The sequence below is a fragment of the Rhodnius prolixus genome, unplaced genomic scaffold (genome assembly GCF_049639745.1).
Source record: "Rhodnius prolixus isolate KJV_2025 unplaced genomic scaffold, Rpr scaffold_1, whole genome shotgun sequence".
Lineage (NCBI taxonomy): Eukaryota > Metazoa > Arthropoda > Insecta > Hemiptera > Reduviidae > Rhodnius > Rhodnius prolixus.
Window position 1 is genome coordinate 33,085,810 of NW_027411581.1, and position 24,146 is coordinate 33,109,955.

At 34.1% G+C, this 24,146-nt stretch overlaps 1 protein-coding gene across 4 annotated transcripts in view; it reads left to right on the top strand.

The window, feature by feature from the left end:
- Nucleotides 1–24,146, top strand: part of Hr4 (nuclear hormone receptor 4) — a 370,802-nt gene that overhangs the window by 325,267 nt on the left and 21,389 nt on the right. For all 4 annotated transcript variants that reach the window (XM_074137740.1, XM_074137713.1, XM_074137723.1 and 1 more), the window contains 3 exons: nt 9,281–9,389; nt 19,412–19,842; nt 22,122–22,458. In XM_074137740.1, the coding sequence (XP_073993841.1) occupies nt 9,281–9,389; nt 19,412–19,842; nt 22,122–22,458 (877 nt within the window). The remainder of the gene's footprint in view (nt 1–9,280; nt 9,390–19,411; nt 19,843–22,121; nt 22,459–24,146) is intronic.

Consider the following 24,146-nt stretch of genomic DNA (forward strand, 5'->3'; position numbering starts at 1 on the left):
TAGAAAGGTTAATGAAAAGCGTTGGGTGCCATTTTCTAGTAAATTTTAAAGAAATGGAAAATTCTATTCTATTTCTAGTAAAGGGATTTTAATCGATAGGTCACAGTCTGGCGACACGTTCCTAACCCGGGAGAGACCCAATCGTAAGATAAATTTCCGCTGTCTATTTTTAAATGTTTTGTTAACACATTTTCTAAAAACTATGGTAATCTTTCAGAATTATGGGACCTCCAAACCAATATTTCTGGTTAAAAATTCGAAATCCAAATTATTAATTGATCTTTATATTTTCCTTACTTTGCTATAGAAAGAAAATATTTAACAAAAAATAATTAATTTACAATTCTTACATTACCCAGTTCATTAAATTAAATTTTATAAGTTACACAAAATACTTGTAATTCTTCCTGGAAGTAAGATTCTATCAGTTGTTAGATGTTTTTATTATAAACGCAGTTAAAAAACTCATTAAGGAAATCTTTAATGGCCTCCATTATCAAGGGGGAAGATTCATCGTGCACTTCCAAGATATTCCAGAAATTGGCCAGTTCTAATCTGGAGATTGAACAAGAAAGACGGGCGCCTAGAAAATTGATAGAACATAGTTGATATAATATCCTTCTTTGTGTTTAATGTTCAATGAGAGCCTAATTTATATTTAAGAGTTCTCACTAATAGCAAACTTAATTATGTTTTCAGGATGTTCATTTTAAGACGGCTCAAATGCATTTCATGCTTAAACGGTTAATCTGAGCAAAAAAAGCAAGCCAGGATAGCAAGGAGGTTAACAACTGCTCTCTGTATCTGAGGAGGCACCTTTGGAGGCACAGTACATGTTGCAAAAGCTGCGTAAAGTGCATTATTTGATAAATTAAGGAATAAGTTTGATCCTTTAAATGAAAAATATTGATCACTTAAATTTGTGGCAGGAGGTTCCCAATTATTTTGGTAATTAAACGCAACTCTCCCAAAATTACCAAAAAATTATTGAACCTTCTTGTTTGTAACAGATATAAAATTAATTTTTAGCCATTTTGTGTTTGCTTGAGAACATCTAAAGCTCTTAACATTTGATTCTTCTGAGAAAAATCACTTGGAAAACTACCTATTTTCTAGTATTAAGAAAAATACTAGCATTACTGCCTTGACAATATTTTTAGTAGAAACGGGATGAAAAAATACATAAAAATGACCTAACAAGTTAAAAAATTGATATATGATTAATAAATACCAGATTTTGAAATGGCCTAGCATCTTTAATTTTGAAGATATCGAATTGCGGTTTCCGGTTTCTTTCATTACTTTTTATACTCTTTAAAAGTGTGTATATGAAAATGGGGGTCAACAGCAAACTCTCACTTTTGGTCGCGCGTCAGCCGCCTATGCGGGCAGGAATCTAAAATCAAGTCACATATTCTGAAACTAGAGGTGACGAGCAACAAATTTTTCCTCTACCATTTTTTGCTCAGATTAACCGTTTAAGCTTGAAATTCATTTGAGCCGTCTTAAAATGAACACCCTGTATATGATTTCATTCAAATCTTTGTCTTAAATAAGGCAAAAAGGAGAGAATATTTGGATGATTCGGTTCTACCGCCTTCAAATAATGGAATACAAAAATATAATTTTACAAAGATGTATAATTGTTTTTATAGTTGCTTCCATTATTTTTATTTAGGTTAACATTCTCTGTGTGTTTAGCACTTAAAATATTATATCATTATGTAAACATTCGGCATATCTAAATGGTTCTTGACCTAATTAAAAATATTTAAAAAACAGTAACATTAATATATCAGCTGTGTTATCTCTCTCTCAAATACATATTCTTTATTTAATCGGTCTGATGACAATTTCTTTATTTAAGAAAAATTAAAATGCATTTTAAAATTTACAAAATAATTAGAGATGTAAGAGAAATTAGTGCTAATTTTGTCTTTGTTTTTGCTAAGCTATTGACCCAGGGGGGCTAGGTCACCTACAGGGCTTATGCTGATTGAACAACTGCTCATTGGCTTTGATTACATATTCAAACAATCCTTTATCAATTGTTTACTTTTCAAAATAAATAGTTAACTTTTGTATGAAAAGCTAATTTTTTAAACTACCTACCATATAAAAAAAATGTTGAATTACAGTTTAAGTGAGTAGAAAAAGTCAATATTCCAGCGATTTATCAGCATAAACCCTAAAGATAACCTAGTCTTTAGGACGGAAGCTCGGCAATAATAAATAGACTGAAATTGGCCCTGGTTTTCCTTACCTTTAAACCTGTCAGTTAAATAAAAAGTCACCAAAAAAGATGAACAAAAAAATAACTGTAAACAAAAAGTAAACTGAGTAAATTTTGTTGGTTACTGTTCCCAGTAAGTCCTTCGTTTAAGAAAAGGTCATTTAAAGCTTCAACTTGGTTCTTGAATAGACTTATTAGCGTTAAAATTTAATTAAATTTCGGTTATCCATAATGGAATGATCCTGCCATAATTTTCTTTTTTTTCTTCTGCTACAAATTGAAACTATTTTTAATTTCTTTGACTGCTAGCAAGAGAGAGTAAAAACTTTTGTTTAATTTGATTAAAAAGAGTAGGCAATTTTAATATTACCTAGAAATTATAAAAATTAATTACATATCAAACAGGAAGATTTATTAGTTGAAATAATAAAAGTTAGAATGGCGGCAGATGGCGGGGCTGTAGCGACCTCGTTCCGACAACATTCTTTCTGTGCTAATCACATTTCTAAGAATGAATGAGTACAAATAACAATTTAAACGCTTTAAGCAAAGTAACGTAGTATAAAACACGAAACTGTTATGACGTATGGAAGTTAGTGCTGACGTGGCCAATAATTATAGTTTGATTATTTCAATAGTTTAAACAGGATACATTTGCTATTAAATTTTATATTTTTGTTTTTTTTTATATATTTAATAGATTGTTTTATTTTCGCTATCTCATATTTATTAACCTTCTTTGCAGGCTTAATGTTTATGTTAGGTTAGGCTTGGTGGCGCCTTTGTTATAATTTGTTAGTTTGAAATTCAAGAAAAGGTTATGTTTTAATCATTACCAAAACTTCAAGTAATTCTATAACCTAACTTTTTGTTACCTCTATGCAGTTTTTAGTCATTTGGAACGAATTGTAAGTGTCAAAGATCTACAGTCGAACCTCCCATAAAGGAAACTCTCACTAGCGGCCACCTCCATTTACGCACAGTTTTTGGATTTCCCTGTTTTACCCCTATACAGTTTCTGTATAAAAGAACCTCCGTCTAACGGTCACTCTACATAGCGACCGCGGGCATTGATTTTAGGGAACGGATTATATGTTTCACCTCCCACCAACGACCACCTTATTATTAAAAGTTCGTTTGACGCGGTGATAAAAAGTAATTATCCCCTCTCAATTTTTTCTGTTTTTTTCTTCTAAAGTTTCCTATATAAGCTCATACATCTTGTACCATTTTAATCATTTTTCAATGTTACTTTGGAAGAACAATATTATATTTTCCGATATGGCTCACAAACGAAAGATTTTGCAAAAACCAAATCGAGCCATCGTCAACTTGCCGAAAAGTTTGTTTTATTTTTCTAATAATAGATGGTCATTTTACCATAAATTATTTTTGTTATGAATAAATGTGATTATTATAAAAATTATTTATTAAGTCAATAATATGTAGTTTTTTGATAATTTTTTAGGATAATTAAGAAAAATTTGATGCATATCATATAGCTAAATAATTATGCAATTATGTACGTTTTTAATTCTATTATTAATAAACAATTTTTAAATAGATGTTTGGAAATGAACCCTTATTTTTTCATTATGAAACTTGCCTACCTCCTTCTAACGACCACCTCCAAACAGCGGCCACTTTGCTTTCCCCCGCTAGTGACCGTTATTGAGAGGTTCGACTGTACATTGTTTGGGTTGTTCCACACATAACCTCAAAAAATCTTACTTTTTTGACAAATTTTCCGACAAAATATTCATTTTTTCAATTACAAGTTAAGACTCACGATTTAAGAGAACAGAACTCAACAGACGCTTCCGAAAACTGAAAAGATTTATTATTCAATAGATCGATACTCATTCTGAACAAAAGACTTATTTATTTAAGTGTATTAAAGTCCGTCTGGGCCTACGACAACGAACTGTGGGGTTCAACCAAACGCAAAAACCTTCAAAGAATCCAGGCCTTGCAATCTAAAATTCTTCGCTCTATACTAAAAGCTCCTTTCTACGTCGCCGATCAAACCATTCATACAGATTTAAACATTCCTTTCGCCATACAAATTGCAAATCCGTTACAGAAAATTCAGTCTTAATATACGAGGTGTGGCTATTAAATAACGAGACTATTGCTGTAAAACATTTTATTTTAAATTTATACATATTTAGTTATTATCACCTTCAAAATACACCTCTCCCCTATCCCTACAACGCTCCATGCGAATTTACCATTGTTCGAAAAAGTGCTGGAAGTCTTTTTCTGTGAGCTCCTGCAGTCCTGCATGACGCGTGCCGCTTTTTCTTTCACAGCTTCAACGGACTAAAATCGTGTTCCTTTTAATGCCGATTTGACTTTGGGGACAGATAAAAGTCACTTGGGGCCAGGTCAGGCGAATAAGGCGGATGGGCTAAAACTGGGATGTTGTACTTGACAGACAATGCAGTGTGAGCCGGCACTGTACAACCTCATCACGATCCACTTCTTCCAAATAACACACCTATACGTCTTAAAAGATAGTGGCCTCGCGGTCCCCTCTCTGATGACGAGAGTCAAGAGAAGTTACAAGTTTCGAAATAAGTTGAATAAGTGGAAAGAAAATTTAAAAAAAATGAACCCCTAAAACTTTTTATTTTCGCAATTTACATAATTAAATTTTTCGAAACCTAAAGTTTGAACCAGAGGAATAGACTTCAATTGATAGTCTGTAGTCTGTTGAAGAATATGGTACTTCGTGCCTCCCCCTCAATTCCTCTAAAAGATGGTTAAGTTCAAGTGGAAGCCATTAACAAACACTGCCTAGAAGTACATAATACTCAAAAAGGCGTTCTCTTAATTAACCACACATAGATACAAACACATTCACACTGAATTCAGATCTATTCGTAAAAACCAGTTTTTGTGACTCACGGGACCTCAAATATTTCAGGTAATGACTGAAAACGGAAACTCTACCAGAAAACAATACTTCCCTTTACAGCGGGTAAGAGTAATAAATGTAGATATGCACTAGTTAATTTTCAATAGAAAAATCTATTTTCTTCAAATTTTAAATCTAATCAAAAATTGTGAGTATTGTAAGAAAAACTTACCCCTCAAGAAACAGTTTTTCTATGAAAGAGAAGTGAGAAACTTGTCGTGCACTAGTTAAAGTATCGTCGACGTTTCAAGAGCATTTTTCAGGGAGCTGCCTGATCTAAGTTGCGCAATTTTTATCTTCATTAGTATAGGAAATAATAAGCTAATCAATAAATTCGAATCAAGGATGAAAGAGTCTTACAAAGTGGAGGATTGAAAAAGGATAAGAGATGGGGAGCTGACTAAGAGGATTCAGCATGGAGGTCTTGAGCCTTGAACTTTACCTTAACTGTTGATTGTTATGACTACGACGATAATGATGAAGAACATGATGATCTTGCTTAGCCACTATGCTCCTTATACCGAATCAGCAGAATATCAGAATACCTGCCAACCCTGCCAATTTTTGTTTTTTAATTTCTCTGTTCCAACAGTGCTACTCAAGAACAAAACCAAAAAAAAGGCACCAAAATCTCTCATTTTCTCTTTCTTGGTTCTTGTGAAGACGTTTCGCAATCATAACAAATTGCTTCTTCACCATTTGTGGCCCAGTGGTTGCTAAAATAATATTTGTAGCAATATATAAATGTATATAATACTTACATATGTGTATGAATGTGTTTCTTCGTGTTATGAGAATATCTAATTTTAAATAAAAGTCGCAGAAAACTGTAGTTCGATATTCAGTTTTAGAACTATTGCGACAATAGCAGGGGCCATAACTAGGAAACAGAGGAGCCAAATTTACTTACGAGTTTATTCAGTATTCCGCTGTATACTCGATAATAGGAAGAATTTTCTCTAACTTCGATTGTTATATTCCCAACATGCCTTTTACGAGGGATTGGATTGGAGTCAATAAAGAGTTTTCCAACAGTCTCTGACGCAGCATTGAAAGTTCTTTCTGCCATTTGCCACCACATACTTACGAGGGTCGTTTGAAAAGTCCGTGCAAAAATAAAAACTACTTAATTTTTTGGGGTAAACCTTTTTTATTTTTCAACATAGTCTCCTTTTAGGCTTATACACTTCGTCCAACGCTGCTCTAGTTTGTTGATCCCTTCCGAATAATAGGATTTGTCCAAGTCTGAAAAATAGCCATTCGTTTCTGCAATCACCTCCTCGTTTGAATATAATCTTTTCCCCGCCAGCCATTTCTTCATATTGGGGAACAAATAGTAGTTCGAGGGAGCCAAGTCTGGAGAATAGAGGGGATGTGAAACGAGTTGGAACCCTATTTCCATTAATTTTGCGACCACAACTGCTGAGGTGTGAGCTGGTGCGTTGTCGTGATGGAAAAGGACTTTTTTGTGGGCCAATCGTGGGCGTTTTTCTTGCAGCTCGGTTTTCAAACGGTCCATTAACGATGAATAAGATGCACCTGTAATAGTTTTACCCTTTTCCAGATAGTCGATGAGGATTATTTCTTGCGAATCCCAAAACACAGTCGCCATAATCTTTCCGTCCGAAGGAACGGTCTTCGCCTTTTTTGGCGCAGATTCCCCCTTGGTAACCCATTGTTTAGATTGTTCTTTGGTCTCAGGAGTGTAGTGATGTATCCATGTTTCATCCACAGTGACGAAACGACGCTTAAAGTCCTGCGGATTCTTCTGAAACAGCTGCAAACCGTCCTTGCAACACTTCACACGATTTCGTTTTTGGTCAAGCGTGAGCAATCGCGACACCCATCTTGCGGATAGCTTTGTCATGTCCAAATGTTGATGCAAAATATTATGTACCCGTTCATTCGAGATGCCCACAGCACTAGCAATCTCACGCACCTTCACTCTTCTGTCATCCATCACCATATCATGGATTTTATCAATGATTTCTGGAGTAGTAACCTTAACAGGGCGTCCAGAACGTTCAGCGTCACTTGTGCCCATATGGCCACTCCGAAAATTTTGAAACCACTTATAAACTGTTCTAATCGAAGGTGCAGAGTCACCATAATGTCTATCAAGCTTCTCTTTAGTCTCCTCAGGCGTTTTGCCTTTCATAAAGTAGTGTTTAATCAACACACGAAATTCTTTTTCGTCCATTTTTTGAAAATCACTCGACTTCCTCGATTCAAACGAATGCCAAACACAAAGAAATAGACCGATCTGGCTGAAACTTGGTGTGTGTTCTTCCAAGAGATGCTACTAACTAAACATAAACTCGATACGCGCTAGTGGTGCTATCTCTGACTTTGCACGGACTTTTCAAACGACCCTCGTACTTTTATTTGAAACATTTTTTCCTAGTGAATTTATTTTGAAAGTGCCTGCGAGGTGTTCTGTTCCAAAACTGAAACTACAAGGGAAAGAATAGATATAAAAATTATAATTGATAAAGAAATATCTAGACTTTAAGAGTGTTAAATGTTAAAACTATACTAAGTTAGAGAAATTAAAGAAAAAACACTAGGATATACTTCACTAGACTTATACTAAATAACAATTCTGTACTAAGAAACTATTGTAATGAAAATTAATGATGGTAGAAAGGCGAATAGAGCTAAGGTTTATTTTAGTAATTTCGAACGGTAGATCTGCTGTTATTTCTAGCCTAGTTGTTCCTTAGTTGTAATGTTGTTTCTAGTTTGCTATCTCCTCCACAGCTCGTCGTTAAGGTAAGGTTGAGCTGTTATGCCCCCAAAGACTTGGTTATTGGAGGAAGATAGATTATTGTAAGGACAGAACTTTTTCTTTGCTTTTGTTTTGCCCTTTCAGATCACAGTAAGCACTGAGTTCAATTCAACTTTTAAGTTTATACCCGAAAATCTCTTAATCTTATAAGGGTTCCTTCAAATTGAAGCAAATGTTATCCTGTTTACGCCACAGTCAAGTTCGTCCTTAGATCTAGGATTAGTTTGTGAGTGTCTTAGCAATGTCCTCCAGTCGTCGGAAGTAGTCGATCATACTCGTAGCACCGCCTCCAAGCGGATTGGAGAGGTAGGATCAGGAGTTCCTACTTATTGTGCTGTGATTACCAGAACTTACTCATACTATCTCGCAAAAAGCAAGCATTTAAACCTTTCTGCGCTATACAAATCCTAAATTGGATTTTTGAAGATAAAAGATGGGTTGTTTACATTTTACAGATAAAAAAAATAACTTTTTTTATTTTTAATACCATACAAATTTCGTTACATTACAAATGAAATGTACTTCCACTGAGAGGTGATGCTCCAAATTATCAGCTCCGGTAAATGAAGTAATGAAGGTTATGATATATAAATAATATTTACTGTATTAGCGATTGCTAATTAATCTAATAATTTCTACTTGTTGCATCGGCAATTTTTCGTTTTACTACACAATCACTAGACAATTGGTGTCTTCTTTCTGTCAGGATTTACTGTATTGCATAAATTCAAATATTACTCTAACATTAAATGTCTTGTTTAGTCCACCAGTAATCTATTTCTTTTTAAATCAATAATATTTTCATTGCACTAAAACCTCTTTCTGCTTTCAAAATATTACTTGGAACGTATTTCATCTCTGTTGCTAACATAATCTCGAAAATCGTTAGACAAAATTGAAGTTTATATTACACTATTTATATGTTTAAATAAGGTAATGTTTACGGACAATTCATGGAGCTTCACAAACGACTACCGGCCCAGTTTCAGGGCTTAAAATATTACCTCTAATTGATATTTTAATGATTATTTATAACAAATTCTGTGCCTTTTTTCATACGTATCTTTATGTAATTTTAAATTTATAGTAATTAGGGTTTGTCTGTTATTTGTCTACCTTGATAATTGAAACATTTCTCTCCTGCAAATCTTTAGAAATTAGGGTAATTTCATTATAATTAAATCGATTAAAAAAATTTCGTGGACGATACATGATTTATTATTATTTTAAAGGGTTTATTTTGACCATAGATACAGATACACCTGGGCGTACACGGTGTGCATTGCCTCAGACTGCACTGTATAAGATTATCATTATAATGGTGAATGTAATTTTGCAGGAGAAAGCGTGGCAGAGACAAGTACTTCATCGCCGGATCTCGGAGGACCGGGATCGCCCTGCAAGATGGACCAACCGTCCATTACGCCACCACCTTCTTCTATCATCAGGTACATTGCTCTCTCTCTTACGCATTCTATTTTAATAAAACTTTTAATTAGATGTTTTTGTATTGAAAACGATGCACTGGACACTAGAAAAGTATCTGCTGTTCACTGTGTATTAAATGCAACTTTATTGTTGGCCTATTTTAAGTGAACATTAGCGAAGGGCGAGGGTGCTGAAGGCCACTGAAAACAGTCGAGTCATTTTACTTAATAAATATTACAACGAACCAAGTTTCCTTTAAGGGCCAGCGAGGATCAAAGAGCTTGGAAAGTTGGAATTATTAAGGAATTTCTCTCCTGAGGGTCCCTTTTAAAATCAGATCAGCCACCATTAGCAAGATTCATGATATTAGGCTTGAGAGTAGAACTAAAATTGCTCATAGTGCTTGAATGTGTTAAAAATTAAATGAACGCCAACTACAATATGGTCTAGTGCAGGTGTGTGCAATTTTTTTACCCAAAGAACAACTTGGGGTTAACTTCAGTTCTCATTCCACTATGAATAATAATTATTTAGTTTCCCTAAACTAAATAATTACGAATTTCCCTAAATATGTTTTTAAAATATTTCCTATACAAATTAACATTTACTTCACCCCTAATTCTTCCATAATTAGGCTTAATATAAAATTAAAAGGCAGAATGTTTTTAAAAATGTATTAACCATAATGTAAACAGTTCGTTAACATTTTAAATAACACACATATCCATGTAAGTTCGCTCACTCAGTCTGCAAGTGTAGCGCCAGTAGGTAGCGTAAAGGAAGTAGAAATATGTTATCTACAGCCAGTGATCGGCAACGTTTCTTGCAAGTGGGTCATATTTCAATTTTTTTTCACAAAACATTTTGCTGGTGGGTCACATTATTACTATTTTAGTTTACATATTATCTCAGAGTATAGAAAATACAAAACAAAATTACAGATGGGATAATCCGATATACCTTAAATAGATAAGTACAAATTTATTATCAACAAATACTTATTTATAACTTGAAAGAAATTATAAAATGTTAGCAGATAAGTAAAAACCATGTAAATAAAATGAAACCCTATTTAATTAAGAAAATTTAATCATTTTAATGACTTCCTTGATGCTGTTTCATTATCCCTGCAAGCTTTGAGATACATATTTGGGTAATGGTTAGTTTTAAAAGAACACTTGATTCTGAATTTTTGTTAGTTAATCTGTTCCGCGATGAACCGAGAATGGATTTCATTGTGGGGAAAATACTTGTTCACATGAGTAGCTGGATCCAAAAAGCTGATTGTAAAGCGAAACCAACCATTCTTTACCGAAGAAAACTTGGAAGGAAGTGATGCCCAACATGTAGCAATCATGCTTAAATGATATTCATCAGTGGTTTCAAGTGTCTTCTAAAAGAATACTTACCGATCGTAATAATTAAAGAATTGTTTACTAGGTCACTAAAATTCTCCCAGTGACCCGCTTATGGGGTCACAACCTATGGGTTGCCGATTACTGGCTCTAGACAAAACGGATTAATCCATCTCTGATAATGGATGAATCACCGAAACCGGTCAGGGTTGCAATAAACATGTGTGCTATGACGGGTATAATCTAAGATGTCCGCCATGGCGAGCACATTTTCCTGCCCACATTTTGAACTTTCTGTTATCAATTACTTTGTCATTTTTTTTATTTGATGTAAACGAAATTAGATAATCAGTTTTTTCTTTGAAACTTTGTAAAAAATATGCCTAAAATGCGAGGGGTTCGATTAAACTAATTTTTTTTTTATCTAAGAATGTTTACAAGGAGTGTAGACAGTAAAGCAAATACGAGTAAGCAATATAAGTAATGGTTACTGAAGCTATTAACTTAATAGTTATTAAGTAATGTGATTGAAATAACAAATTTTAATTATTGATTAAAATATAAATATGGTAACTTTAGTATGTGTTCTTTGTCCTTTCCCTTGAAATATTAAAAGTAATTCGGAACTAACTTTTTTTAAGAAGTTCACCTTCATAGTAATAATATTCCGACATTTATCCTTCAATGTTTCTAATGCGCAGTAATGAATGCACCCTGCTACTCTATTACTTCATACTAAGCTCTATATTATTGTACCTTTGCTGCAGCATAGTAATTACTAAAGAAATCTTCCAATTGGCAATATGTAATGGCCACAACTCAAAAGTGAAAATTGCAAAACATTCAAATTGGTGAGTTTAGGTGTCATAACGTAATCAGTTAACCAGAAATGACGTTGCTGATTTTTAAATTTTTCTTGAAAACAGTTAAAATGATTTACTTTACAATCGAACACTCATCGAATGCGTGAAAACAATCGATCACTCCTATTTGTGACGTTCTCCAACGAAATTCATTGTACTTTGTGGAGAGAAAGGGTTTAGAGTTTCCTGTAACATGATACTTGAGTGTAACTTATGGTCACATCATCTAAGTAATGTTAAAAGGAACTAAAAGTGTAATCAAGAGTCCAAATTTGAATCGCTGGAGCGGAAGTACTATTTACTATCGCTTACTCCCAATATCATGTTTTCACCAAAATTACACGTGTTATGGTCTCTTGAATCCCAAAATGTATTTTGTAAACTGGTAAGTGTGAGTGTGTGAGTGTAGATATTATTTTTGTGTGTCTTGGGGCGCTACACCATGTGAACTTAGACAAAAGCTTTAGATCATCGTCACCATTATTATCTATACCCTGAAGAGAGAGCTACCTCTGGGTAGTTCCTCTCCTCCTGCTCTTTATGCACCATCTACACAGCATCACCATTGTATATATTTACATGCAGATTGTAAACAAAGTTTGTCCAATAAGCTACCACTTCCCTCAAGATTCTTACTACAGTTTTCAAGGTACCAACTTATTTTATTTAAAATTTCGAATTCTTGGTCCAAGTTTCAATTTCAACTTTTCACAAGAAATATGCGTTTTTAAGTAACCCCCCCCAAAAAAAAAGGTTTTTAGAAAGTGGTCCGTGAGTTATTATACAAAAAACTTAAAATTGCAGGAAGCTGAAACCTGGACCCACTAGGGGGACTCCGGGGACTTGTAGGGACCAAAATGTCTTTTCCGGAAGTGTCGCTTAACTGAACGGAGTTTTCACTTTTTTTAAAAAAATTATCTCAAAAATTTTCTTTAAACAATGAAAACTCATTGTAATCACGCTGCGGCGGTCTACGTCTTTTACTTGAACCGTTTTCCTGGGGAAATTCTATTAATGGCACTTCTGAAGGAAGGGAGTTAGACTATCCTCTGTAAAGTTGCATCAGAGAATACGGTTTTGGGTGACCATCATATTTATGCCACAGTTTCCACGTTTACTCTCCGGCGGGGCTCCTGTCCACCTGTCCTCTTCAACAGCAATCCTCTTCCTTGTACAGATGTGGTGCGCTACCTTGGGCTCTACATAGACAAACGACTCACTTGGAACCTACATACTATACTTAAAAGACAAGCAATGACGAAACGTGCAAAACTGTTTTACAGACTACTTGGACGACGCTCTAAATTACCCATTGAACTCAAACGCTTAATATACAACACTATCCTCAAACCTATGTGGACTTACGGACAAGAGCTGTGGGGTTCAGCCAAACCTACAAACATACGGACTGTATAAACATTTCAGTCAAAACTCCTTCGATAGATAGCTGACGCTCCTTTCTACGTGACTAACCTTACTCTTCACAACGACCTCAACATTCCCTTCATAGACCAACTTGCCAAGACAAAATACCGAAAATTCCGTACTACTCTCTCGACTAGCTCCAATCCTCTTGTACTGTCTCTCGCTTCCTCTGACATTCTTAATAATCCTCCTCGCCGACCGAATCGCCGATGGCCCCGCGACTTCATCGCAGTTTGAAGACCCCTAAACGTCATCCTTCTCCTATAGAGAGTGCTACCGCTGGGTAGTTTCTCTCCTCCTGCTCTCCTCCCGCACCAGTTCATCATACTCTTCTCATTTACTGGTTGTATTTACTAAATAAATAAATTCAAACTCTATAAATAAATGTTATAATTTGCGTTATAATTGTTACTTTATTTTGAGCCAACAAAGATACTTAAGTTTTTACTCCTTTTATAATTTACAACTTACGGTTGGCTGATAAGGTTTAACTAACTATTGTTAGTGACTTTCACCTCATTGTTATGAAAACGTTTTGATTGGAAACTGTGGAATAAATTTTGTTTACTTTCAATTCGCTTGAATCACTAAACGTGTATTGAAAGTAGTTCAATTATGAAATTGTGTGCGCTATTTAAATAAAAAAAAATTCAGTGATTATTTTGGGAGGCTGTAAGTAATTTGTTATCTAACACACTCAACAAATCCTTAATTGTTCTGGTAATTTCTTAATATTAACGGATAATTTTATAAAATAGAATTTCCTTCCGTAACTTAAACTAATTCTTATTTAGTTAGAAAACTCCTGCAAAATTGTTTCATAATTTGTTAGGCCGAAGAAGAATGTTCGACAATGGCCAGAGAATGCCTTCATTTAAAAAGAAAAAAACAGTCACCGTTTTATTGGTGTCCTTCATCAAGAGCTTCTAGATATTGATAACAGAAATTATTAGTTGCGAGTTCATTTATTAAGGAACATTTTGGAATATTATTCAACGACGCAACTCTTCAACTCCCAAGCTATCTAATCTATTCTCAATTATTTTGCTTTGTATTTTTTTATAAATTAAATATAATTTTAATTTTTCAATTATATCCCAATATGCTTTCCAATCTAATTTTCTGTTTTAGGTTTTTTACTTTATTTTTATTTTTCTGGTTAGTTTACTTTATCGCATATCTCAAACATTTCGTATATATTCTGTTATCAATTTCCAGAAGTTCTGAAATGAAGAGCACCAATGTTGCCCAAAACGTTGCCCAATAAAATTTCTTGTTTGAAACAAAATTTACTCAACTGCCTGTACCATACACAATGATCTAAAAACGTCCCCTGCTCGAGGAAAATATTTTTTTTTTAGTTTCTTTGAAGTATTTTCAGGAAAATTAGAAGATATTTTTCCTAGACATATTTTCCAGTAAAATAAAAATGTATTTTTTCTGCAACCATGTAGGAATGTTCTCATTAACTCAATTAAAATCAGCTGTGTAATGCCCAACTTTACCTCACTAGTGGGGAAAAATTCCTATTAGTATCACTTTCCTCACTAGTGAGTGGAAAAACTTTATTGTGCTTCCTTGATATAAGAAGTTTTGTTATTAAATATTTTCTGTAAAACTTTAATAAGCTTATTTAAATTTATTTTATCTAAATAATTAAAAAACGAATATTAAAAAAATAAAATAAAAATTGAAAGGAATATAGAAATAAAAATAATACTTTAATAAATAATTAGATATTTTTAATTATAACAGTTAAAAAGGTTATAGTGTTACCTTATAGGAATTTAAAATGGATTCTAGTGATTCCTGTTTAGTTTTTTTTTTTACTTAATAACCCTAATGGTTGCAGAAAAAATATAATATTTAATTCGAGTGTAAAGTATTTTTTTCACACTCGGTTATTAGCACTTGCACTCGCCTCGCTTCGCTCGCTCGAGCGTGCAAACCCTGCCTCGCGTGAGGAAAAGTACTACTTTCCACACTTGTTAAATAAATAACTATTACCATTAATTCTTCTTTTTCCGTTGTTTCATTCTAAAGAAAAATGTTTTGATTAAACAAATCGATTTCAGAATTTCCTAAATGTGATTGTCCCAAAGTGTTTTTTGGTGATGTAAGCATTGAGTAGGATTTCTTCCGGTCAAGTATAGTATTTAAACTTTAAAGTAGTTTTGTTAATGAAATTAATTTTTTTTTTTTAATTGTGTTTTCACAACTGCAGTATATTTATAAATACTTTTTAACAAGAGCTTACAGTTTAGAAAGTTAAGTATAAGGGTTGATTTTAAACTCTAAAAGGTACAGAAATTAGCAGGTAACCTAATATTTAATACAAACTTCATTAATATCATTTAATTACTGTTCATTGTTTTTTATGGCTGATTCATTAATCCAATAGGAAGAAATATCCACGTTTTCAGTTTCTCTGGGCTCTGAAGATGACCTAGCCCCTAGATTGAAAGCTCGGCAAAATAACAAATCATGACTGAAACAGGCAGTTATTTTTTCGTCCTAATATCATTCAAGTAATTTTACTGCATTAATATTTTTTTTAGAATTTATTAAATGTCGCAGACCCTTATACTGGCCATTTTCATTCGTAAGAATTTTTCTGTTAGAATAATAAAATGTAATTATGACAAGGTTTTTGTCCATCTGTCGCTACACTATGTGTGACGGAGGTAACTTGTAATTAAGAACTGGCCAAGGGTTTTTTTTTGTATCATTTTAGTTAATACTAATGTCATTATTTTGGCTTTTTGGGTGAAAAAATACTCTTAAAAATGTTAATACTATATATCTGATAATGGAAGAATATCAGAAACCGGCCAGGGAAAAAAAACATGCTAGGACGGATAAAGTATGCTTAATATTGTCTAGAATAGCGAATTCCCTACCAATAATCAGCTAACTATTATGGCTTTGTCTGCAGAAAACCCTTGGCGATCAGGGATTCAGAATAATTCAGGGATATTGATTTAGAGCACCAACAACCGCCAACAATTAATATGTTTCTATTATATTCTCACACTTTGCCCTGTATAGTTCAAAATTTTAGAATTATTAGCATTAACGTAAAATGTTTTTAAAATGTGTAAAATAAAATAATCTTAATTTAAAATCTCAATATATTTATTTCCGTGTTTAATTATCTCAAACAGTAAAAATGGACTTTTCTATCAGTTTGTTTTAATGACATTTGTAGCTAAAGAGGACGATTAAGGCGTCAAAACAACCTAACTTACAAAAATAAATAAACAGGGTGAACCAGTAACTAATGTCCATAGGCCTACTGTGTGTAGTACATCTAAAGTGGAGTTCAATGACGTATTGGCCAACTTCATATTTTCCACTATTCTTGAGTGACGTCGCTTTAAATTTTTTTTAAAAAAGCATTACTTTTTTCCAATAAAAATGTTATTACTCAGAAAGTTTTAGTCCGAATTCGATTCTGATGACACAGTTAGAAAGATAGATAAATTTCCTAAAAATTGACACCATTTTGAAGCATCAGTTATTCTCCAAACAGCCTCAATCTTCCTCCTGGATACTGGAAAAATAAAAGTAATCGAAATTTTTGAAGAAAACTCATTAGGCTCTTATGTGACCATTATCAGACCTAGGTGCTGGCACTTTTTATACAAGTTTCCTTGTTTAATGGGCTTTCAAACGGTACATCATTTTCCAGGATTCCTTTTATCTTCGTACGAGAAATTACGTTTGTTTTTTGCAAGAAAACGTGTTCACGAGCACACAACAGTGTTCAGTTTATCAAGTTTAAGTGGTTTAATTCATTGAAAACTCTTTTAGATGGACCAGTAGTCAATTTTTAAAGTAGGCTTTCTTAAAATAAGGAAGTCAAAGGTTACAAATCGCATTTTAAACATTTACTTCTGATCTCTCTGTAATATTTGAGAAAATGTTAAGAAATATTTTAAACAAGTAAAATTACTTTTATTTTTCCAGTATCCGGAGGAAGATTGAGGCTGTTTGGAGAATAATTTATGCTTCGACATGGTGTCAATGTTTAGATAATTTATCTGTCTTTCTAACCGTGTCATCAGAATCGAATTCGAACTGAAACTTTCTGAGTAATCACATTTTTATTTCAAAAAAGTAATGTTTAGATGTATTTAGATGTACTGCACACAGTAGGCCTATGGACATTACTTACTGATTCACCCAGTAGAAGGCTATAATTTTATCAATTATTTAAATAATTAATTCATTAGGTCTTTTAATCTAGGTTTAAGTTGTAACTGAACTGTTGTGAAAAAATTGTGTTTAATTGAGAAAAAAAATACTAAACTTACTTGATTAATTACTAGAAAAAAAATGAACTGTTTTTAGTATTTTAGAAGAGATTTAAAGAGAGAGCGAGTGTCTGACAAAATATAAAACAACGAAAAATTGGAGAACGTCAAAAACATGACCATCAATTCGGGTCACAGGAAGTCAGGAAGGTATTGGTCAAAACCTTTTAACCGGAAACCCAAAAAGTACAAACAAAGTTAAAAAGAAATCTACATGAACAGTTTTTTAACAGGTGACGGTTGCCTTTGAGAGGTTACTAGCCGTTGGAAAATAAATATACTTGAAATAATTTCAAAAGTTATTCACTTAAACGACCTAATGCTGAAAGTGTTGGCATAATTTCTTATTGCTTGCTCTTTTATCGATAAAAAAAGAACTGAACATTATGAAAAACAGAACATTTCTCGAAAACTGCATTTCCTTTGCCCGAACTGGTAACCTCCCAGTAAATGTCAGAGTGTTGTTCGGAAGAACAGCAATAGGATAGTGAATTTCAGGTTATAAACAATAATGCTTAAAAAACAAATTCAAATTCTGGATAGAATAATCTAAGGTTAGGTTGAAGTCCTGCTTAAAAGGTTCTATTAAAAAAACCGTTGGAAACCACTGACCTGAACAAAACAGAGTTTCTTCAGCAGAAAATCCAAATACCTAGATAACTGAAACTTGCGTTTCACGATAAAACGCGAATCTTTTCTTGTCGATATTCACGCAGTGAAATTTTTGAAGAAAATTTTGTAGTTTGTTAATTCAGCAGCAATTTTATGGGTATAGAACGAACATCGAACAACATTTTGGTGTAGAAAAAAAGAATTTGTCTCTTCTAGTGATTGGTCTAGCTTTTCAGGCTCAGTTTAAGGACAAGGTTAAGCCCGTGTACTGCCATAACCGGCGCGTCACAGCTTTACTCCGCCCAATCACCTTCACTTTCCAATAGTTGTAACAATTTCCACTCTTTATGTTTCCTTCTTAGTTGAGATTTGAGAAAACACAATTCATCCAGTAAGAGCAGTTCATGTTCGCATCTACTTATTATTCATTAAATAAATTATTAATATTAATTATTCATTAATTTCATCGAAAAGAAATTAATTTTTTCCCCGTCAAAATATGAACGGAGTGATCGATGGACAAATCTTTACCTATATTCATGAATAAAACACTCATCGGTATAACATACATTTACAATTAAAATTAATCTTTCTTTTGTATAAAACTAAATTACTAGATTGTCTGAATTTCCCGAGAAATTAAAAAAAAAAAACACAATTATCTGAATGAATCGCAGCGTAAAAGGATTGTTAGCTGCTGTTATTTCTGTCTTTTACCGTTAAGAGTCCGTGGTCAGGACTCTTGCGATACGAGAGGAGCCAATTCAGCAATGAATAGCACGTGTTTCTGGCAACCATTGTAGCCACGATTATGGTGTACCATTTTTGTAAGAGTGCACGAAACTTTTTGAAATAGTAATTGCAGAATTTACGGGAGGGCGACACTCTACGCGTGAATAAATGGCAGGGAATAGGCGTCTTCCGTATTGCTACCAACCCTAAACTGACTACATTCCTTCTGATCAAGATTTTCTTCTACTCCGAATGGATTCATTCCATCAAGTGAAATATTAACTATGCGCCTCTCAAAGGTGTCCCTGGAGCTTTGCAAGAGATGTTGGATCCCACTGCGCTACTGTATCGTCCTTTTACCACCATGATTTGCTAGATAAAAAGGTCGAATGTCAAGAAAATAAGTCACCAGTATGCATCATTGAGGGCAGGCTCATTGTATTTAAATGAAATAGGGTGTTTGCGCGATTATTGGACCCTACAATCGGTAGCGAATGTAACGTCGAGAATGAACTGGTTAGGTAGATCAGACTAAACAGCTTTCTAAGGTAAGTGCTTCTCTTCTAGTAATCCTGAGAGCAGTTTGGAAAAAAAGGAGTACCGAGTGTTTGGTTTGAAAGAAAATGGTATCTAGTCCCAATAGTAAATCTTACAAATTACTGGTTTTCTTTGAATTTTTACAAATTATAAAACATAACTTTTGAAAGGAAGTAAACGGGTAAATTCTGTTTGATTCCAGGGGAGTATCTCCAGATTGTGGAGGAAGGAAAAGTGGCGAGGTGAGAGTGAAAGAGGAACTAGTATTTGATGGAGGTGGTCCTAGTGGAGGCAGTGGAGGTGGAGGAGGAGGTAGAAGCAACACTAGCAGTGCGGTGGTAGGAAGTGGCAGCAGTTCCAGCGGAAGTAGTAATTACTGGCCTCCAGGTCCATTACCATCACCAGTCCGGATAAATGGAGTACGTCCTGAGTTGATTGGCGGTGCGGAAATGAGGCCTCCAAGGCCCTGCGCTACAGTACCACGTGCAGCTCCCACTGTCATCATGGGAGAGGCGGGAGGAGTCAGGACAATGGTATGGTCTCAACCTCCACCTCAAGAACAGCCAACCACCTCTAACTGGCCGCCTCCTCCTAATCAGGAAGAAACGGCCGCTCAACTTTTACTTACTTTAGGTTGGTTATTTTACTCAAAAACAAAACGATCAATGACGTTGGTTGTAAACCTTCTACACACGCTACGTAAAAGTTATATGTGTTGGCTGAGAGTAAATCGATCTACTGTCTAAAATCAGAAAAAATTAGTTGGGTCTTTATTTGCCATAATAATAGCAGAGCGTTCTAATTTTAAATCTGAAGTGTAAATATGTTGCTAACATTAAGGAACAAATTATTAACTTATTTAAAAAAATTAAATGACACTAATTTCTTGTGCTGACGCGACATATAATGTTCAGCAGTAATGTTCCTCAGTTAATCTGCGTGTAGACCCAGATTGGATTCAACTTCCTGGTGTTCGGTTTGAAGACTGCTGTAAAGTACGTTTGCTAACTTCATCCGATCTTTCTGATTGGAACAAAAGCGTAAAGTACTGACTGAACACTAATTAAATTTAGTCTTCTTAAAAATGTTTTCTATTTTTAAGAGAGATTAGAATGAAATTTTTGGTGGGAAAGAAAAAGAGTAATTTTCGAAATGAAACTGTGATTTTGCTTGTCGCGATAGATCGTGCGTAAATAAAGTGTTGCAAATGTGAAAGCATTCTTATAAAATCCTATTTTTCTTCTTATTTTCATTCTTCATCTCATCTACCCGAATATATGGCAGTTAGAACTAAATTTCGCTAGTGATCTCTGCCTCTCTGCCTTGCATCAAGGTCGTTGCATTTACCCATTTCTGCCCAAAATTTAATTTCCTTATGTTGTCCTATGTTAATCTCCTTCTTTCTCTCGGCCTTTTACCCGCAAGTCTGCTCTTAAGTGCTTTCTGAGGCAACTTGCTCTCCGCTATTCTATTCATGGGTCCTTCCAAACAGGAATCTTTCCAAAATGTGCGTCAGGAAGTTTAGCTTTAAGTGCACTTCGTACCAAGGCATTTCTAATCCTCTTCATTTTAGTTTTGGCTTCAATTTTTCTAAGATATCGCATCGCAGCTGCCTTTAAAAAAATTAAAACTTTTTTTTATAAATAATTTTTATATGATTCTTGTTGGCCGGCTCTACCCACCAGTGGGCCTTGGCCTCCTCGATCCGCTAACACCAACAACCCACCGCAACCTAGGATAGCCAACTCTTCTTGTGCGCTGCATATTTTTCTCCATTACTTAATTAATTTATTATTCATAAATTAATTTTATATTATTAATTAAATATATAATCTATTACATGTCAGAGTGCAATAACTAAAAGTGACAGATACCATTAAAAAAAAACGACGTCGCTAATTAGCGAGTAGATCACGTGTCTGCCAGTAATTGCGTAGCAAAATTATACGCACGAACTGTTTGTCAATTTTACTCCCCTCATTTTCATATATCTTTCTTGATTAAGTTTTATCTTTCGTTTTGGGGGTAGTTATTGATTTAATTAATAAAGCTGTAATAAGTGGGAGCTTCAATTTACTCCTTAAATCAATAAGTTGAAAATTTCAATTAGAAGGCAAAGAAATGTAATTTTAGACCCATCCATTTTTGATACAAAAAATAATCTATAATTTCAACAGTTCAAAAAGATTAGGTACTTATTAAAATATTTTCTTTAGCTGTTTTCTCTATTGTTTCCCCTCAAAAATTCAGGTTTTGTATCACAGATTTTTTAAAATGATGAAAATTATAAAAAAATATTTTTGACGTCTTATCGATTTTTTTTTTTTACTGAAAATGTCCAAACTCGCGACGCAGATGATGTTCTTTTTAAAACAAAACTGGAGAACAGAGAGAATGATCCAGTACTCTTTTGTAGTTCTAGTGTCTCTCGGCTAACTGGGGCAGGAAATATGCCAGAGCAAGATTTTGATTAGTGCGCTTTTTCGCAAAATTAAGTAGTGGTAAAACAAAAAATGACCTTGCGACAAGAAGTAATAGGCCATTGACACTTTCTGTCAACATCGCTTTTTGTGAATATGGATTCGGATTTGGATGCGAGGGTTAGATGATTCTGTGTGTGTTTCACGGTTACAAAATATCCGAACTAAAAAACAGACTAAAAAGCCTCGCTGATATCTATACGCTCAGTTAGTGCATAGGTCAAACAACTATTTCGATTTAGTGTATCCACAGCAAATCTATGTATTTGAAAAACCTTTAAGCACTTGTTGCACATTAAATTCACGAGTTAACTAACTCTTTTATAAAACTAAGACCAATTTTTGGATTACGTTCAGCAGTTTTAATTGCTGTAGCTGTGTAGACAAAAAAAAAAAAAGTTGAGTTTACTTCTTTATTCATTTCCGTTTCAGGTCAGGAAAGTAGTGGCGGCTGTGGAAGTGCCGGAAGTGGTAGTAGCGCAAGTTCGGCAAGTAGTGCTCCAGCTGGCCCAAGCGGAAATAGTGGCCGTGCGTTGAATATGGAACGACTTTGGGCTGGAGATCTCTCTCAACTGCCTGGCGCTCAACAGATTACCGCTTTAAATCTATCCTGGGCTAAACCACTTGGACAACATCTTCTGGATCCTAGTGCTAAGTCATCTCTGCCTGCTTCTACAGATGAACAAGAGGATGACGACCAACCAATGATCTGCATGATCTGTGAAGATAAGGCAACTGGCCTACACTATGGCATCATCACTTGTGAAGGGTAATATTTAAATAAATATTTTGAGAGTTCTTCTTAAGACCAACAGATTCATAAAAGATGGAATTTAAAGCACTTTAATGACTTATATTGCCTAGCCTCTCACAATATTCAACACTATTAGAGATTTGTTTTTAAATGCAACCCTGTTTTGTTGCTCGTTCGGCGAAGGCCGTACTTAATCTCAAACTGAATCGAACAGCGCATTGTCTGCAAGCACTACTTTTTCCCGGTGCGGGTAATGTGTATGATTAGTGTGCAAAGTATTCCAAAAATGAAAAATCCAGAAGCTCAAATTAGGAACTCTATTAACTATAGTTAAAAATTCTGAGGGAAAAGGTTTTATCAACTCGTCTATGGTTACGTCATTGTTTGCAACTTCTCGAAATGTTTTCCTTTTTTTTCAAATATTTTCCAAAAATATTGTAAAGGCAGGACTTACGCAAAACTTACCATACAGCATAGGAAGTCCGTGCAATAATCCAGCTTCACCACAAGCCCAGATTTAGGGAAATAGCTCACCCAGCATAGCTTTCTTTGACGAGGTGTGATGAGATTAGCTAATAAGGCTGAATTAGTGTAAGGATAAAAACTTTACTTGGTAAGTTTTGCGCGTTCTACTGTTACTAAAAAGATAATGCAAAACGTACTTGCCTTTACACCACAATTATTCGTATATATTACACTACGTTTATAAAGACTGAATCGTTGTTCAATCTTAAATGTTAAAAGTACTATTGAAAATGTAGTTGTGTCGGCATTGCTGGATAATATCGTTGATTTTATCCGTCGCGTTTTATTTATTTATTTATAATTTCAAATTCTCTTCACCAACTAAGTCAACCTCTGTAAAGGTTAAAAATCCAAAATCGGTCAGCAAAAAATCAAGCGTGCTTCGATGGAAAAATTACCATTAAAAGTAATTATACTATCTTCCGCACTTATGATTGAATTAATTGCAAACACAAGTGAGTATGTATGATTATTTAAGAAACGTAAATTGGATTTGATTTCCAGTTTAGGATGGATTTAATTTAGTGAGTTAATGAGGGAAGTTTGTAGTGAAGTGTATTTCTAAACGTAAAGTCCGCCTGAAAAAATTGTCATTACTTTAAGGTAGGAATGAATGGAGCAAGAACTTACAATGGTAACTAAATAGTATTCATAGAAAGTTCTGTTTGTTTAATTTTAATGTTCAGATCTAGTAAAAACTATGTAAAATACTTTGATGTCGTTCTAGTTAGATTACGACAAACTGTGGTCTTCTTTTCTTAGAATAATGTTCGATATTAAAAGGTTTTGAAAAGATGCAAAATAAGACTACTAATAAATTCGACATAATAAAATAGAAAGTTAGGCTTTCCAAGAAACACATCATCTCAAATATCGCCCTATTAGTTTTGCTAGTATGTTTGCAAAAGATTAAAATCAGCTGAAGTTTTCCACCAATAGCTCGGTTTTCACTATTCTCGGTTTCCAATCTTGAAGAAAATTAAAAAAATTTTGTTCACTACTTATTACAAAAATTTAAAATTAGCGATACTGTGCGTTCGGAGTCGTTGGCCAACCTTGGGATAGTTGCCTTGACCAACATTGAAAATGCCAACCAGCGCTAACCACATCTTTGCCTCTCAACAATCTTTGTAATTGTAAACTTTATTATTAATATCATTTACGATTATTTTTAATAA